This window comes from Arvicanthis niloticus, chromosome 13 (genome assembly GCF_011762505.2).
Source record: "Arvicanthis niloticus isolate mArvNil1 chromosome 13, mArvNil1.pat.X, whole genome shotgun sequence".
Taxonomy (NCBI): Eukaryota; Metazoa; Chordata; class Mammalia; order Rodentia; family Muridae; genus Arvicanthis; species Arvicanthis niloticus.
In genome coordinates, this window is record NC_047670.1 from 52778239 (window position 1) to 52795223 (window position 16985).

The window sequence follows — 16985 nt, forward strand, 5'->3', positions numbered from 1 at the left end:
TTAAATGAGTTTTGGCAATTTAATTTTCTCTTTCTATTCAGGGGCCAAAAGCTTCTGACAAATAACTCCTGCTGATACCAGCCGAGGATTTAAGAAAAGAAACTTAGTTACTCATTGGCTCAGGCCTCTTGATGACCAGACAGGAGGTACAGAGTTCATTATCCTTTCTTTGTTTGTTTGTTTGTTTGTTTGTTTTGTTGTTGTTGTTGTTTGGCTCTTTTCAGTTTATTGCATGAAGGCGTTACACTAGTCCAAGTTAAAAGCGGACTACAAGCTGTGAGGTTTTTAAACTTGTGACAAGGAACAGAAGGGAAATTCTACTCATTGCAAGGAAATCCTCACTTAAGCTTCCGAGAGCCACAAGCACTTAAAACCCATGAACCTTCAGCTGATCGTTCTTAGCCAGTCCAATCTCTATCAGGAACTGGCATATGTTCTTGCGCTGGTCACCCTGTAGCTGAATTACTTCTCCATATTCTGGATGCTCAATCACAGTACCATTGCAGGCAAATTTCTTCTTAAACACCTTCACTAGTTTCTTTTTATCGTAATCATCAGCGATCCCTTGGACAGTTGTAAGGGTCTTCCTGCCGTTTCTCTGTTGAATTCTTATATGGATATAATCCTCAGTGCCAGCAGAAAACAGGTCATCACCCTTACTTGCATCAGCAAAGGGGTCAAAAGAGTGGAGGTTCTGGATAGCGGACATACAATACGATTCTTTTTCCTCGGTGGAAAAGGCCTGCAGAAGGCGGCTGAGGGAGGGGGGTGGGGGGAACGGAGCATCCGGAAGCCAGGGGACTCGAGGGGGAGGCAGCTGAGTCCTCGGTGGCGGCTCAGTGACTGGGGCCTCATTATCTTTTCTTGATTCAGAGAGAAAAGAAAAAGAAAAAAAAGGAAAAGAAAGGAAAGGAAAAAGGAAAGGAAAAAAGGAAAGGAAGAAGGAAAGGAAGAAGGAAGGAAAGGAAGAAGCAAAGGAAGAAGGAAAGGAAAAGGGAAGAAAAAAGGGAAGGAAAAAGGGAAGGAAGGAAAAAGGAAAGGAAAGGAAAAAGTCAGGCACACACAGAGACACACACATACGAGATGAAGTAGAAAAAGGTTACGCTACCAGTTTACTGTTCTTCTTAGTTTTTATACCTTCTTGGGATAATTGATCACATGATTTTCTAAGGTCTTTTATTTAAACATACATAGTTGAAGTTACTTAAACTTACAGAGTAAGTTTAAACTAATAGTTCATGTCATAGGTTGATAAGGTTTAAGGAGTTACAGCTGAATTGTTTATAGGTCTTTCCATTAAGAGTAGTACCTGACTAAACCTTCATTATATATTTTATGTCTTCACAAGTTCATTATGTGTTTAAAGCAATAGTTTTTATGTCAAAAGTTAGCATTTTTTTTTAAAAAGACAAATCATATGCCTTCTGTCTTATTATTTTTAAGTCTCATATAGATAAAGTAGTCCATCATTGATTTTCTGTCCTTGCACCTACAATAAATTGCTCATTCCCAGTTTTTGACCCTTAGTTATTGAGATTAGTGGCCTCATTCCTAACCTAGAAGGAATGTTTCTCTTGATGGTAAATTAGTTCCAAGCCTGCTTTCTTTTTTTTTTTTTTTTTAAATCTTTAAAAATAGTTTTTTTAAAATTTATTTGTATTGGATATTATATTTACATTTCAGATTTTATCCCCTTACCCCCACCACCCAGGAACCTCCTATCTCAACCCCCTCCTCATGCTTCTATGAGGATGTGCCCCCACCTATCCCCCCACTCCCACCTCCCGACCCTCGAATTCCCCCCCACTAGGTGTTCATCCTTCATGGGACCAAGAATCTCCTCTCCCACCTATGCCCGACGAGGCCATTTTCCCCTTCATGTACAGATGGAGTCATGGGTCCCTCCCTATGTGCTCCCAGGCTGGTGGTTTAGACCCTGGGGAGCTCTGGTTGGTTGGTATTTTTGCTCTCCTCATGGGGCCACAAACCCTTTCTGCTCCTTCAGTCTTCTCTCTAACTCCTCCATTGGGAACCCCTTGATCAGATCAGTGGTTAGCTGTGAGCATTTGCCTCTGAGCATGTCATACTCTGGCAGATCTCTAAGGAGACAGCTATATCAGGCTCCTCTCAACATGCACTTCCTGACATCCACATCAGTGTCTACCTTTGGTGACTGTACATGGGATGGATACCCAGGTGGAATGGTCTCCAGATGGCCCCTCCTTCAGTTTCTGTCCCACACTTTGTCTCCATATTTCTCCCTTGAGTATTTCATTACTCCTTCTAAGTAGGACCAAGGCATCCACACTTGGTCTTCCTTCATGTGGTCTGTGAGTTGAGTCTTGGCTATTCCAAGCTTTGGGCTAACATCTGCTTATCAGTAAGTAAATACCATGTGTGTTCTTTTGTGATTACATTAACTCACTCAGGATGATAATTTCTAGTTCCATCTATTTACCTAAGAATTTCTCAAATTCATTATTTTTAATAGCTGAGTATACTCCATTGTGTAAATGTACCACATTTTTTGTATCCATTCCTCTGTTGAAGGACATTTGGGTTCTTTCCAGCTTCTGGCTATTATAAATAAGGCTGCTATGAATATACATCTTCTGGGTATATGCCCAGGAGTGGTATAGCTGAATCCTCAGGTAATGCTATGTCCAATTTTCTGAGGAACCGCCAGACTGATTTCCAGAGTGGCTGTACCAGCTTGCAAACCCACCAACAATGGAGGAGTGTTCCTCTTTCTCTACATCCTCACCAGCATCTACTATCACCTGAAATTTTGGTCTTAGCCATTCTGACTGGTGTGAGGTGGTATCTCAGGGTTGTTTTGATTTGCATTTCCCTGATGACTAAGGATGTTGAGCATTTCTTAAGGTGCTTCTCGGCCATCTGAGTTTCCTCAGTTGAGAATTCTTTGTTTAGCTCTGTACCCCATTTTTAATAGGATTATTTGGTTGTCTGGAATATAATTTCTTGAGTTCTTTGTATATAGTGAATAATAGCCCTCTATCAGACGTAGGATTGGTAAAGATCTTTTCCCAATCTGTTGGTTGCCGGTTTGTCTGCTTTCTTTTTCTAGTGCAATTAGTTTGTAACACGTGAAGGTTTACAGAGCTCTGTTTGCAGCTTTTATTCTACAGGGATCTTGAGATTACTTGTGTCAATTTGGGACTTCTATAAAATCATTATCAGAAATTATGAAATCATCAATTCATCCGCACAGCATTACTACATAAATAGTAATGTATATCTTCATATTGATTCTGTAGGAAATCTGCCCAATAGGGTAGGCTGATGCCCAGAAATAATTAGGCTATGTAATAGTGACAAGAAAGGCATATCAGCAGCAAGAAGCAATCCTGGGATGAAGTCTCTGAGGAACCTGCATCTCAGAGTGCAACCAACAAAGCCATGTAAAATGGTAGGCCACCTTTAGAAAGCTCACTTACTTGCCATAGCCTTTTCTAGATGACTTCTGGCCATTCACTAACCATTACAAGCACACGTCTCATGTCTGGGTACTAACCAGATCTCAGGGCACAGAAGTCGACATATGAATACACAGTGCACAAGACCCTCCTCTAACAGCTAATTTTTTTTTACCATCGTCACTTGATGAAACAGTTTCTCACACTGAATTCTGAGCTCTCCACAATGAGGGCTGAGCCCCATTGCCCTCTCCCTCCATGGTATCACTGGCATCACAATCAGCTTTGTGAATGACAGGGAATTAAATCTGGGGGAGTGAACAAGATGGAGCAAGTGAGTGAAGGAGCTTGCTGGGCAAGCATGACAAGAGTTGGTTCCTGGAACCCACAGGAAGGTGGATGGCAAGAACTAACTCCACAAAGTTGTCCTCTGACCTCCACAGGAGCCCTATGGTATGTGCACCCACACACTCATAATAAATGTAAAGGATTTTAAAATAAAAAATTAATGCCTGGAAGTCTGAATACCAAGAAGATATATGGGCCAAGCTTTCTGCCTTTTATTCTCCACTCAGACACAAGCACAGTCATTGAAACCAAACATCAGTAGCTCAGGCCTGTCATACCAGAGCTTGGGAGGCTGAGGCAGAAAGATTGCAAGTTCTAGCCCAGCCTGACTTACGTAGACACTTTCTCAACAAAATAAAATAAATGAGGCCGGGAAATGCTCCATTGTTAAGAACTGGCTCCTCTTTCAGAGACTAACTGTTTGATTCCCATCACCCACAAGGCAGCTCACAACCCTGTGTAACTCCAATTTCAGGGGATCTGACACCCTCTTCTGTCCTCTGCAGGTACTGTTAATCCTGGGATTCGCCAGAAAACCCAATTCCACTATTTGGGCCAAATTTAAAGCAAGCATTTATTAAATAGTAAATGTTGACCAAGAGGTGGACTTTAGCCAGGACCATTCCCTCCTGAATTTCCCAGCTAGAATGGCCTCAAGCCACCTGCTGCAGAGGCTTATAAGGACAAACCAAAATGATGCCACATTTTCCCATGAGGCTTTTTTGTTTGTTTGTTTGTTTGTTTTGTTTTGTTTTGTTTTGTTTTTCGAGACAGGGTTTCTCTGTGTAGCCCTGGCTGTCCTGGAACTCACGCTGTAGACCAGGCTGGCCTTGAACTCAGAAATCTGCCTGCCTCTGCCTCCCAAGTGCTGGGATTAAAGGCATAAGGCATGCGCCACCACCATGAGGCTTTTTGTATTTCCTAAGATCTACAATTCCCAGCATCCCGGGAAGTTACCTGGTTCTGGAGCAGGTGGGATTTACCTGTTAATTTGGGGAGTTACATTTCCTCCTATAGTTGCATATTGGGTAGAATCTTTGACACTAGGATGGGCATTTGTTTATTTTTGGATATAACAACCATCAGAGTTACTATCTAGAAGGAGACTAGAAACGGACAGGGCCTCTAGTCATTTATTTTATTTCGGGTTCCCTTTTTGTAATGTTTCTGAAGATAACCAGGTTATAATCTCAAATGGTTTGCTTAGGAAAAATAATTTCTTAAATCCAGAAAACCTTTTTTTTTTTTTTTCTTCAGAAAGCAGGTCAAGTGTCTTACCACATTGTAGAACTCTTTTGCTTAATCTATCAATTGGAAAACCTGGACCCACTTCTGGTTGCCAGTTGGTTTACAGGTAGCCATTTGTCCCTTATGCCAGGGAGTTTCCTTTTGACTCAGCCTGTCAGCCTGTTAGGTGGGACAGTGGATGATGTGTTCTCTTTTATAACTACTCTCAGCTGACACTAGGATATTGCTATCAGGGCCCAGAAAGGGTGAACGGCCATTCAAATGCTGTGCAATGAGGTATACATTAGAAGCATGTGTTTAACTGACCCAGCTGAAAGACAAGGAGCAATCACATTGGCTGGACTGGTTTACATAACCTTTCAATAAGTCCAGAGCTCAATAATTTGCAGGTGATTCCTGGATGGAGTCTGTCAGCCAAGTGAAAATCTGTTGAGACAAATTTGTTGAGACAAATATAGACTAGAAGAGAAGTTAATTTTTTCCAGTAATTGGAGAAGGTGAGGAATCCCAATACCAAAGGAAAATTCCATTTCCAGGAACTGGAAAATGTACTTATCTGGTCCATTGAACCTGTGGATCCAAGTCTAAGAATTCTTGGATTCCCTGAAGCTCACAAGAATTTTTAGTTTACAAAAGGAGGTATACTACCATAGCCATTGTATTAAAATCCATATTGTAGAAAAAGCAGTTAACACATGTCTGTAAGACTCATGCCTTTAAATCTGAACAAAAGTATAAAACGTGTTTCTTTAGTGAAGCTACATCTAAAGTCTGTTTTGTCTTTTAACAAGAAGCCTATGAGCAAGGTAAACTTGTTTTTCCTCTTTTAATAGGAGACCTTGTAGCTCTGATTAGTTATTGAACTGACTGATAAACACGATCGCCTTGGGATAAGGGAGCTGGCTGTTCGTTGTTCCCTAGCTGAGAAGCTACATTTAACACCTAATAGAAAAGTTCAGATGGTAGAGGAGTCACATAGAAGGCTTGGAGCAAAAAGAAAAGAAGGCAGAAATGTAAAGGACCTCTTTTCTTTTCCTGTGGGCTCACAAAGTTGTAAAGACTCTGAATAATGTTAGGTGACAGGAGCCATAAAAGAAAGATTATGAGATTATGGCAAGCGAGTGTTCTGGAAATGGCTCACCAGTTTTGTTTTTTGTTTGTTTGTTTGTTTGTTTTTGAATGGCTGTGGTGGGTGAGCTCTGAGAGGCGTGGATCCCAGAGACTTCATCCCAGGATTGCTTCTCGCTCTGTCACTATTACACAGCCTAATGATCCCTGGGCATTAGCTCACCCTATTGGGCAGATTTCCCACAGAATATATATGAAGATGTACTTTCATGTAGTAATGCTGTTTAGACAAATTGATGATTCCATAACTCCTGATGATTATCTTATAGAACTCTGAAATTTGTTTAAGTAATATTAGGCCCCCTGTAGAAAAAAGCTGCAAATAGAATTCTGTGTCATCAGCTAATTACAGTAGGAAAAGAAGACAGGCTTGGAACAAATTTATAATCAAGGGAAACATTCCTTCTAGGTTACGAGTGAGGCCACTAATCTCAATAACTAATGATTATAAACTGGAAATGGGCAATTTATTGTAAGTGCAAGGGCAGAAAGTAAATTATTGACTAGTTTATCTATACAAGACTTCAAAATAATAAGACACAAGGTACAAGGGACAAAATAATAAGACACAAGAGACAAGATTCATCTCTTGACAAAACCTTGCTAATTGTGACATAAACACTATTGCTTTAAACTTATAACGAACTTGTGGAGCTAGAGAATAGATAAGGAATGTTTAGCCAGGTACTAGTCTTAATGGAAAGACATGTAAACGATTCTGCTGTAACTCCTTCAAATGGTTATTGACCTATGACTTGAACTGTGGTTCTGAATTTCCCACCGCTGGGGTATGGGAACACCACTGGGTAGATGAACCGTGCTAGACTGCATTTACCCTGCACCACCATAGGGTGCTGGGCACTAGGGACACACTCATACACGGCTCATGGGATAAGAAAACACAGCCTAAGATGTGTGCCTCGGCCTGAGTTAGAAAAGGCATAAACCAAGGCCAAAGCTGAGGCTCCCTGACTCATGGGCATCCAGTCAAAGCTGGAAACTGTGCAGAGCCGTCTGTCTGGAACAGAGGGTTGGGGGTCCACAGGTCTGTGATGAGGAGCCAGGGGCTGGGGGTTCCCAAACTCCTGGACATCCAGGAGTCATGGGGAGTTGGGGATGGAATTGAGGTGGGGGTTGGGGCGAATGGGCTGAGAATGTTGAGCCCAGGGCCACGTGGGAATGAAGAACTCTGGCTTAGATCATCGGTGGCCAGTCCTGGAGCACCAAGGGGCCTTCTGCAGGAGACTTAGTTGCTGCGGCTCTATAGATGAAGGTTGCCTCCATGCTCCTCAGGGCTGTTCTTGATGAATGAGACAGTCCATACTTGTCCATATCATTTATTGACAGTTGATCATAGAAAATGGGTACATGCCACCTCTTCAGGGTGGACCAGAGATTAAATACCTTTTGCAAGAAGGAGTGTCAAGGACGGGAAGCTTATTGGCTAAACCCTCAGGGCCTCTAGATACCTCCTTAGCATGGAAAACTGTTCTTGGCTAGAAAACCAACACCCAGAATCTACTAGAGAACAGGGAGATGCCCACCATCTCCAGTGGGTTTCCTGGCACAGTCCACTGCTCTACAATAAATGATTGCTTTAAATTTACTGTGAAAGTATGGAATATAAAAGTGCTTAGGAAACCATGCACTACCTGACTGTTGCTTTTATGGCTGTGAGGTGATTTTTGTCTAAAAAGTTATAAAAAGCTGAAAGCAAAGTAAAGGTTCAGTGTAGCCCTTTTATGTTTCATTTAGTGTGTGTGTGTTCACATGGGCGCTCCTGTGAACATGAGTCTGGTATCCAGACTGCAGTATCAGGCTATCCCTGCCATACCCAGTCAGTCTCCCAGGTAGTGCTGGTGTTCATCCTCTGCCTCCCAAAGCCACTACAGGTTGCTTCTCACTGCCTTAAAATCATGTTCCCATTGGCTGCTATCACCTCTGGACCAAAGGTGTTATCAGCCTCCCCACCTCTGAGGTGGCAGGCATCCTGGGTGACATTTTTTGGCATGTCGCTGAGGGATGGGCTGTGCTTGTGAACTTGGAGGTGGAGATTCTTATTTGTCTCTTTCAGATCAATCTGCAGCAGGGTCCTGCAGCCCCACCCTGACTCTATTCAGGCGTGTATTAATGTTCCAGTTCATTCTATGCCCTGATCAGGAGGGCTCCATCGAGGCCAGCCCATGGACAGCACAGCTTTCATGGACACTGTCATGGTGCTGCATCTCTCTGTGATGTCCTCTCATGACGGAGATAACGCTACGCTGAGAAAAGTGGGGAAAGTGGGAACATGAACAGCTACAGAAAAAAATGATAATAATGATGGGAAAGACGTGTGTGCTCAAGTGTCTACTGTCTGAATATGGATTGAGTCTCCACTGGTCCCTGAGCTGTGGTATGACAGACCTTACCTCTCAGCCCACCTGTTCCCACCTCAAAAAAAATCACAGCACAGCCCCTATTATCAACGGTGAAAAGTGTAGATTTGATAAAACACTGAGATTTTTGTTTCTCAGAAATGACTATAAAACTCCAAACATATAGTAAGTTAAAAGAGATGCCAGCAGTAGCTTAAAGACCCAAGGTCACGTGCTATCCTTCCTTGAGAAGCTGGATTAAGATGGCCATCAAACCCCAAGAACATAAATGGCATGATGTCTACCTTGACGTAATGGCCAGTTGGTCCCTGCATCCAGCCTTGCTTAAAGTCCCTTCTGTTAAGAGAAGAGGAGAGCTATTCAACAGCCTCCAAGCTAAGTGAACATAGAGACAAGAGATTTGGCAAAGCCCTGGACTTGGAACTCAAGTACTGTAAGAGACAAGAATGGACCAGAGGAGTGTGTTGTGGAGGATGCTGGGAGAGTCTGAGAGAAAGCAGTGCATGATGGCTCCAGATGCAGAACCTGGGCTTGAGGCAGAAGAAGCCATGTAGACAGATTTCCAGGTGCCAGGCATGGTGGACACAGCATCACCACTGTCTGCACAAAAGACCCCAGGATGAGGGGCAGCCGAGGTGAAGGAGGAGGAAGAAGCTTTCTGCTGACATTGTGAGTGAGCAGATCTGGGTCACTTAGGGGGTGATCTAGGGAGTGTCTCTCAATCTGTGATGGCAGTTCTTTCTTCCTCAAGTTCACAGAGAAGTCCCAACCAGCTGTCAGGGACTGAGAAGGGCATGGGATGTGGAGCTAAGGTTGTTCCACAGGTCAGCCAGGAGGGTGGGATTTGGGTGGTTCCCTACAAGTGGCCATACTTCTGGGTGTGTCTGACTTTGCTCCGAAAGGTGTAACTTTCACTTTCAGTGTCTGTGTATAACCAGCAGGCAGCTGCTTCTTACTGGGACCCTGATATTCTGCTAGTGAGCTGATACACACGGGAAGGACAGCTGTGTTCCCTTCCTCCTCAGCCACAGGAAGATTTTCTGGTAAGTTGGGGATCTCTTGGGAGTCACTACCTGCTCATGCACCCAGCAGCTCTTGAAGAGAGGGATGATCAGGGTCAGTGATAGGTTATTTCTCTGCCATCAGCGAAATGAGTCAACTCAAGCCAGATTAGATTATATTAAAGACAGGTTTATTGGAAAGATGCAATTCTTCAAGTTCAATGGCTTCAAGGACCAAAGCCAGGGGAGTCACCATGGGAAAGGAGGGGTAGCGGATGGAGAGAGAAAGAAAAAGGTGTGGGAACTGACAGAGAAGAGAAGAAGGAGGAGAGGGAAATGGAGAAGGAGGGGGAGGGGGAGGAGAAAGAGGAGGAGGATGAGAATGAGGACTAGGAGAAGGAAGAAGAGGAAGAGGAGGAGGGGAAAAGAAGAGGAGGAGGAGGAGGAGGAGGGAAAGAAGAAGAAAAAGAGGAAGAGAAAATGTCTGGATTATACAGGGAGGAGACTTTGGGGGAAAGGCAGAAAGTTCGGGGTTGGGAACAGGGTATGCCATGTAGGTACTGAGGTATGCTGGGAGAACCTGGAAGCCAGGTGTGCTTTGGTATGTAAAATATACACCTCAGTCCCTTGTCACAGGTCTGAAACCAAACAGTCAGACCTCAGGTCAGGATACAGTCTAGACTTGCAGCCAAGATGGACTCTGGTTGTCCCTCTCTCCCTCTCTGCTGTGAGCTCAAGAAAGGGTGGAGACCTCTCAGATGAGATCACCAAGCTTCCCAGGGCTCTGCTCAAGGACTGCCTGAGACCTGGCCAGCCAGCTCCCAGGAGAAGGTGGCTGTTGGGGGTCCCCACTCCTTTGGAAATGGAGAGTGTGAGGGCTGTAGAGGAAGGCAGGCAGGACCCAGAGCCCACTGGTCCATGAGCAGGTGCATGAGTCCTGTGCACCCTCAGGTTGGTCCTGCATACATATTGCCACCAAGGTCAGATGAGACAAATGTTGACTGACATGGGAGATACAAGGTGCCCAGGAGCTGTGCCACACACGGTGTCTCTCAGCATGTGTCTATGAGGGGGCTGGAGGAACCTGAGTCATTTGAGGATGCCATGAAGCAGGCTGAGCAGGTAGGGGGCTGGCCTGCCTCCCCTGGACTGTGCCCAGCCTGTGAGGGGTGGTGAAGGAGGACAGGCCGTCTTGTGCATTTGGGTGAGTAATGTGACAGTGTGAGGCAGGGAGGGAACAGTTGATAACCACATATTCAGCACTATGAGCCAAGTAACCAAAAGGTCAAAGGCCAGACCACAGGTGGGGGGAGGGCAAATGATTTCTGTATCTGCAAAAACAGAACATCCTAGAAACTTTAAATATTTTCTATTAAAATCCACACTTTTCCTTTGATGGGGTTGTGTCCTCAGAAGCTAGTGGCTCAATGTCATATATATATATATATATATATATATATATATATATATATATATATATCTGGATTATACAGGGAGGAGATTTTGGGGGAAAGGCAGAAAGTTCGGGGTTGGGAACAGGGTATGCCATGTAGGTACTGAGGTATGCTGGGAGAACCTAGAAGCCAGGTGTGCTTTGGTATGTAATATATACACCTCAGCCCCTTGTCACAGGTCTGAAACCAAACAGTCAGACCTCAGGTCAGGATACAGTCTAGACTTGCAGCCAAGATGGACCAAGATAGATAGATAGATAGATAGATAGATAGATAGATAGATAGATCTTGAGGAAAGAGAGGTGGACGCTGTAGTGTGTCAGTGTGTCACAGTACACCCTTTTCTCCACACATCTTTACTTGAAAATGTTCATTGCAATGAGACATGAGTTTATTTCTAGGCCTCTGGCTTTTGCTACAGTATCAATACTGGATCCTCATAAGAACTTCTCTGCCACACCCTGTCACCAAGGCTAGCTCTACTATGCTTGTCCAGGAGAAGAGCAGGACCATGATCCTATGACAGGTTCTTTCTACTGCCCTAGGATTCCCATGGTGAGCCTTTTGCATTACAGAGAATAACCACCACAGCTGTTCCAAGTGCTGCAACTATAGAGGGACAGGGACAGCTCTCCTGCTCTCATGACCTAAGAGCCATGTCTCTCACCTATCACAGGTGGTGAGGGGTGATGGGGACGGGGGAAGTCACCTTTGACGTAACTTGCTGTGGTATCCAGAGACAACAGTGAGACAGCAGCCTTCATTACAGCCGTCCCCACTCATTCCCACAGTTTGTTTTTCTCTTCCTTTTAGCCTGGACACAGAGAACTGTGAGGAAGACCTTTGAGAGATCCCACTTCAGAAACCAAGGACCCTGCAGCCCTCATGGCCTCCAGAGGTACCGACTCCGCTTCTATCTCTGTTTCCTCAGTGTGGTCTAGAACTTTGGGCCTCCACACTGAGAGCCCGTTGAATTGAGGCCACAAAGGGATTCCCTGAAACAGACTAAGGGTACTTTCTTGCACCTGGGTATAAGTTGTTCTCCTTCTTGACTCTGTCTTGAGGCCATGCTCAGAAATCCTGTCCTCCTGTCCTTGCCTCTCAGTTAAGACAGCCTGGGAAAGTGGAAGGCAGCAGGCCATGTGGATTAGTGAAAACTTCCAGTGTCTGAGGAGTCTCCAGACCCCACCACACAGGAAAACTCTTGTCTGAGTCTCCTTTAAACCAGGGTCACATGTTTGGCAGCTCCTGTCAATGAGTCCTTCCCCTCCCACAGAAACTCACCAGAGCTGGTGTAGCAGCAAGGGCTTCTATTGCTGTGACTAAACATTGTGAACAAAAGCAACTTTGGATGAAGGGTTCATTTCATTTCCATTTCCACGTGACAGTTTATCATCAAATACAGTCATGGCCGGAAGTCAAAGAGGTAAGAAACCTGGAGGCAGGAGCTGATTCGAGGTCATAGAGAAGCAGTGCTCACTGGCTTCCTCTTCTTAGTGGTAGATCTGCATAGAGTAGTTACTAAGAACAAAGAGGCAGAGTCAACACTAGTCTGTCTTGAAATCTCCTCTGCCAACAAAAGTAGTTTAAACCCTTCAGTTTAGCCTCAGGAATCTTTAGAATACAGGCAAAAAGTAGACATATTTTTTGACAAAATAACACAAAATGTTTTCTAGCACAGTTGCTAATGTTACTTCCCTTTGAGACCTTCTGAACTTGGTCTCCATGGACCTACACATTGCTCTCAGCACTGTTGCCTTCCAAGCTCCTACTACGATGTCCCATTAACCCCTATACAGTGTCCAACCACTTTCCAATTCCTGAGTTTCTAAGCCTTCCACAGTCCTTCGGAACCAATGTGGTCAGCTGTGTCACAACAGCTTTCTCCCTGGTGCCCACTGCTGTCTGGGTTACTTTTCTATTGCTGTGCTAAGATACCATGGCTAAGGTAACATGAACAAGAAAGCATTTAATGGGGAGGGAGAGAGACAGAGAAAGAGAAAGCAAGACAGAGGGAAAGCTGGGACTGACCTGGCCGTTTGAAACCTTAAAGGCCATTCCCAGTAATACACCTCTTCCAACAAGGCCACTCACTGTTTGTGAGCAGGTCAGCCAACTGGCAACCAAGCATTCTGATACATGAGCCTATGGATGCCAATCCCATTCAACTCACCACAGCTACCCTTAATTTTCCTACATGCAATTAGTTCTGACATATAAATTCTACTTTCTTTGAAATGCTGCCTTTTATCTAACAAACCAATGTCACAACTCTCTAAGGATTTAAAAGTCCCATTCACAGGCTTTGGTGTCACTGTTAACATGCAAGAGCCTTAAGGCAGATGGAAGTCATCCTTGCAAAGATTGTTACTGTCTAAGGCAGAAAGATTCATCTTTGGATTTCTCAGAGCAGAGGACATTTCATTTCATTGCAAAGCACCATGACACCTCCCTGGCGCATGAGCCTTTGAAGCTGCCATCCTGTGATCTCACAGGCTGAGGTCTTGAACAAAGTCCTCTGTTTCTCTCCGTTGTGAAAGCCAAAGCCCATCATGAGGGAATGGCAGGTTGGCTGTGGTGCGGGCACTCTTCCTGCTTGGTAGCAGCAGCTTGCTAACTGAAAGTCTGCACACAGCCTGTCCTGTGTGCATAGAGAGTGCAGGAAGGAAGGGACACAGAGACACAGAGGTTGGTGATAGATAAGTAGATAGATAGCAGCTCTCAATCTGGGAGTTGTAACACCTTTAGGGGTCAAAGGATGCTTTCATAGGGATTGCCCTAAAATCCATCAGAATTATCAGATGTTTACATTATAGTTCATAACAATAGCAAAATTACAGTATGAAGTAGCAACAAAAATAAATTTAGGATTGAGGTCAGTACAACATGATTAACTGTGATAAAGTGTCACAGCATTAGGAAGGTTGAGAATTACTGAGACAGATGATAGATAGATAGATAGATAGATAGATAATAGATAGATAGATAGATAGATAGATAGATAGATAGATAGATAGATGATAGATAGATAGGTAATAGATAGATGATAGATAGATAATAGATAGATAGATAGATAGATAGATAGATAGATAGATAGATAGATGACATTATGCACATGAAGTCTATTTCATTTCTTATCAGTACCACACTCCCATGAATTAGGGATGTATGTTTATGACATCACCTAATCCTTATTACTTCACTTTCTTAAAAGTCTGTCTGTAAAACCAGTTACTGCCGTAAGGTCTTTTATATATGACTTTAAGGGCATACCTCATTCCTCAACACTGCTGACTCCATCAGGTACCCAACAGCAGATGCTGAATACCTTGGTTGTTAAACACCATGTGCTCTTTGCCATTCAAGCTGATCCATACTGTCCAATGACCTCATTCTTTTTGTTCCCAAGTCTTGAGGAGACAATTCATTCAGGAAACCACTGAGTACCTGAAGGACACGGTCAGCAGAAAAGACCTGCAGCTCCTGTTGGCCAAAGATGAAGCCTGGAAAGTGTTGGTGGCAGAGGCTGAACTGTCCAGGTAATCTCCAGGGGACCCCCAGCATGTCCCCAGGTTTGCTGTAATCCCACATCCCTGTGTTCATCTACAGAGTTCACATTAGGCAAATATTTTGATAGTGATGGCACACACTTTGAGTGAGGGTATCTTTGTCATGTGCCTGTCATGAAGTGTGCCTTAACATGACTTCACACACTGACACCTACAGACTAAGGACCAGACAGCATCTGTGATCATCAAATGTTCCTTGTAGAATGCAAAGCCCTGCACATCTGTAAAATACTTCCCCTTGGTTTTATATTGTAAGTCTGTGGTTTGACAAGACAGATCACAGGGGAGCCCATCTTACAGTGAGACAGGCTGTCTTCCTGATGCTCTGACCTCTTCTGTTACAGAGATGAGGAAGCTGCACTGCATAAGGCTCTGAAGCTGCTCTTAGAACTCCCCACCTTGGAGGACAAAGACAGTCTTCAAGAAGAACTGCAGGACAGGAAGAAGTTTGTGGAAGCTTTTCCTCAGTTGAAAAGGAAGGTACAGGAAAACATCAGGAAGCTCCGAGCTCTGGCTGACCACCTTGACCAGGTGCACAGGGGCTGCACCATCTCCAATGTGGTAACCAACTCCACCAGTGTTGCCTCAGGAGTCCTGAGCATCCTGGGTCTAGCTCTGGCACCTATGACAGCAGGGGGCAGTCTGCTGCTCTCAGCAACTGGGTTGGGGCTGGGGACAGTAGCTACTGTGACTGGAACTGCCACTGAGATTGTGGAGCAAACAAGCAAGTGGTCAGATGAAGCTAAAGCCAAGGACCTGATGTCAGACACCATGGACACTCTGAACACAGTTCTTGTCATGGGTCAGAATGCACTCAAACTTGATAAAACCATCTATAATGTCATCAAACAATTGAAAACCTTGGGGAAACACATTCGGGCCATTAGGGTAGCCACAGCCAACCCTCGCTTAGTAGCAGATGCCAGGCGCCTCATGACTTCTGGAAGAATGGCTGCCTCACGCACTAGTCAGGTGCAGAATGCCTTTAAAGGCACTGTTCTAGCAATGACCAAAAAAGCTAGAATCAGGGATGCAGCCACTGCAGGTGTCTTCCTCGCAATGGATATGTATTCCCTTGTAAAGGACTCCATGGATTTATATGATGGAGCAAAATCAGAGTCAGGCAAAGAACTGCGGGCCCTGGCTCAGGAGCTGGAGGAGAAGTTGAAAGAGATTGCCCAGATCCACAAGACACTCCTGGAGCCTTAGTGACAGCAGCCCCAAAGAACACGGAGGTCAGTGGAGATGATCTGGACAGATTTGAGGCAGGGAGCCATTTTGTTAGAGAGAGCATGAGATGCTCAGCTGTCACTGTCCTCCTGACACAGTCTAGAATCATGTGAGTCTCAGTGAGCGATCCTCGAGCTCAACTTGTCCTGTACACGTGCCTGCGAGAGAGTTTTCTGAATGACTCTAATTAATGTGGGTCAATTCCTCCACCATGGGTGGCAGTGTTCTCTAGATACAGATTCTGAGCTATATAATAAAAAGCAGAATAAACATCAGTAAGCATGCATGCATGAATTCATTTCTCATTGCTCTTGACTGGATGCAGTGTGACTGGCCGCTGCAGTTCCTCCCTTGACTTCTTCTCAGTTGGGATTTCCATTGCTGTGAACAGACACCATGACCGAGGCATCTCTTATAAAGGCTAACATTTCACTGGGTCTGCCTTACAGTTTCAGAGGTTTAGTTCATGGTTGGAAGCATGGCAGCTTGCAGGCAGACATGGCACTGGAGGAGCTGAGAGTTCTACATCTTGATCCAAAGACATCCAAGAGGAGACTGTTACAGTTGGCATAGCTGGAGATTAAGAAATTTCAAAGCCCACCCCTATAGTGACACTTCCTCCACCAAGGCCACACCTATGCCAACAAGGCCATATATCCTAATAGTGCTAGTCCCTATGGCCAAGCATTTAAAGGCATAAATCTATGGGGGTCATATTTATTTAAGCCACCACATTCTTCTCCCTGCCCCCCATCAATCTGTATCCATAACATAATACAAAATGCATTTAGTACAACTTCAAATGTCCCCATACCCTATCACAGTCTCAACAATGATTCAAAGTTCAAATTCTGAAATTCATGCAATCTCTTAACTGCAATGTGTTTTAAAATCAAAACAAAAAGCAGACCACATACTTCCAATATATCACAGCACAGGGTATACATTATTGTTCCAAAACATAGGGAAAAGAACACAGTGAGGAGATACTGGACAGGCAAACTCCAAACTCTGCATCTCATCTCCTTTCAGCTATGTTGACTGTAACGCACTTCTTTCTGTCAGGCTGGTTCCACTCAATGTTAGCAGGTTTCCTTGGCAGGTATCCCATGGCTCTGGCATCTCTAACCTCTTGGGGTCTCCAAGGCAATCCAGGTTTCACCTTTACAGCTTCACACAACGGCCTCTCTGG

General features: G+C 44.4%; 1 protein-coding gene and 1 pseudogene across 2 annotated transcripts; one reads left to right on the top strand and one right to left on the bottom strand.

Moving 5' to 3' along the window:
* Window positions 1-274: 274 nt before the first annotated feature.
* On the bottom strand, window positions 275-745 carry LOC117719046 (eukaryotic translation initiation factor 1 pseudogene; annotated as a pseudogene).
* Window positions 746-9467: 8722 nt separating this feature from the next.
* LOC117719275 (apolipoprotein L3-like) lies at window positions 9468-16068 on the top strand. Of its 2 annotated transcripts, XM_076911575.1 has the most exons (4): window positions 9468-9582; window positions 11808-11892; window positions 14404-14533; window positions 14908-16068. In XM_076911575.1, exons 2-4 carry the CDS (start codon window positions 11880-11882, stop codon window positions 15770-15772), a joined length of 1008 nt encoding a protein of 335 aa, XP_076767690.1. In that variant the 5' UTR covers window positions 9468-9582; window positions 11808-11879; the 3' UTR covers window positions 15773-16068. The 2 variants fall into 2 exon arrangements, with proteins under 2 accessions (XP_076767690.1, XP_076767689.1); XM_076911574.1 differs by lacking the exons at window positions 9468-9582; window positions 11808-11892 and adding an exon at window positions 11930-12420.
* Window positions 16069-16985: the final 917 nt, after the last annotated feature.

Coding starts and splice junctions, on each gene's coding strand:
- LOC117719275 (XM_076911574.1), top strand. Junction 14,534..14,907: donor GCAGAGGCTGAACTGTCCAG/GTAATCTCCAGG, acceptor CTTCTGTTACAG/AGATGAGGAAGCTGCACTGC.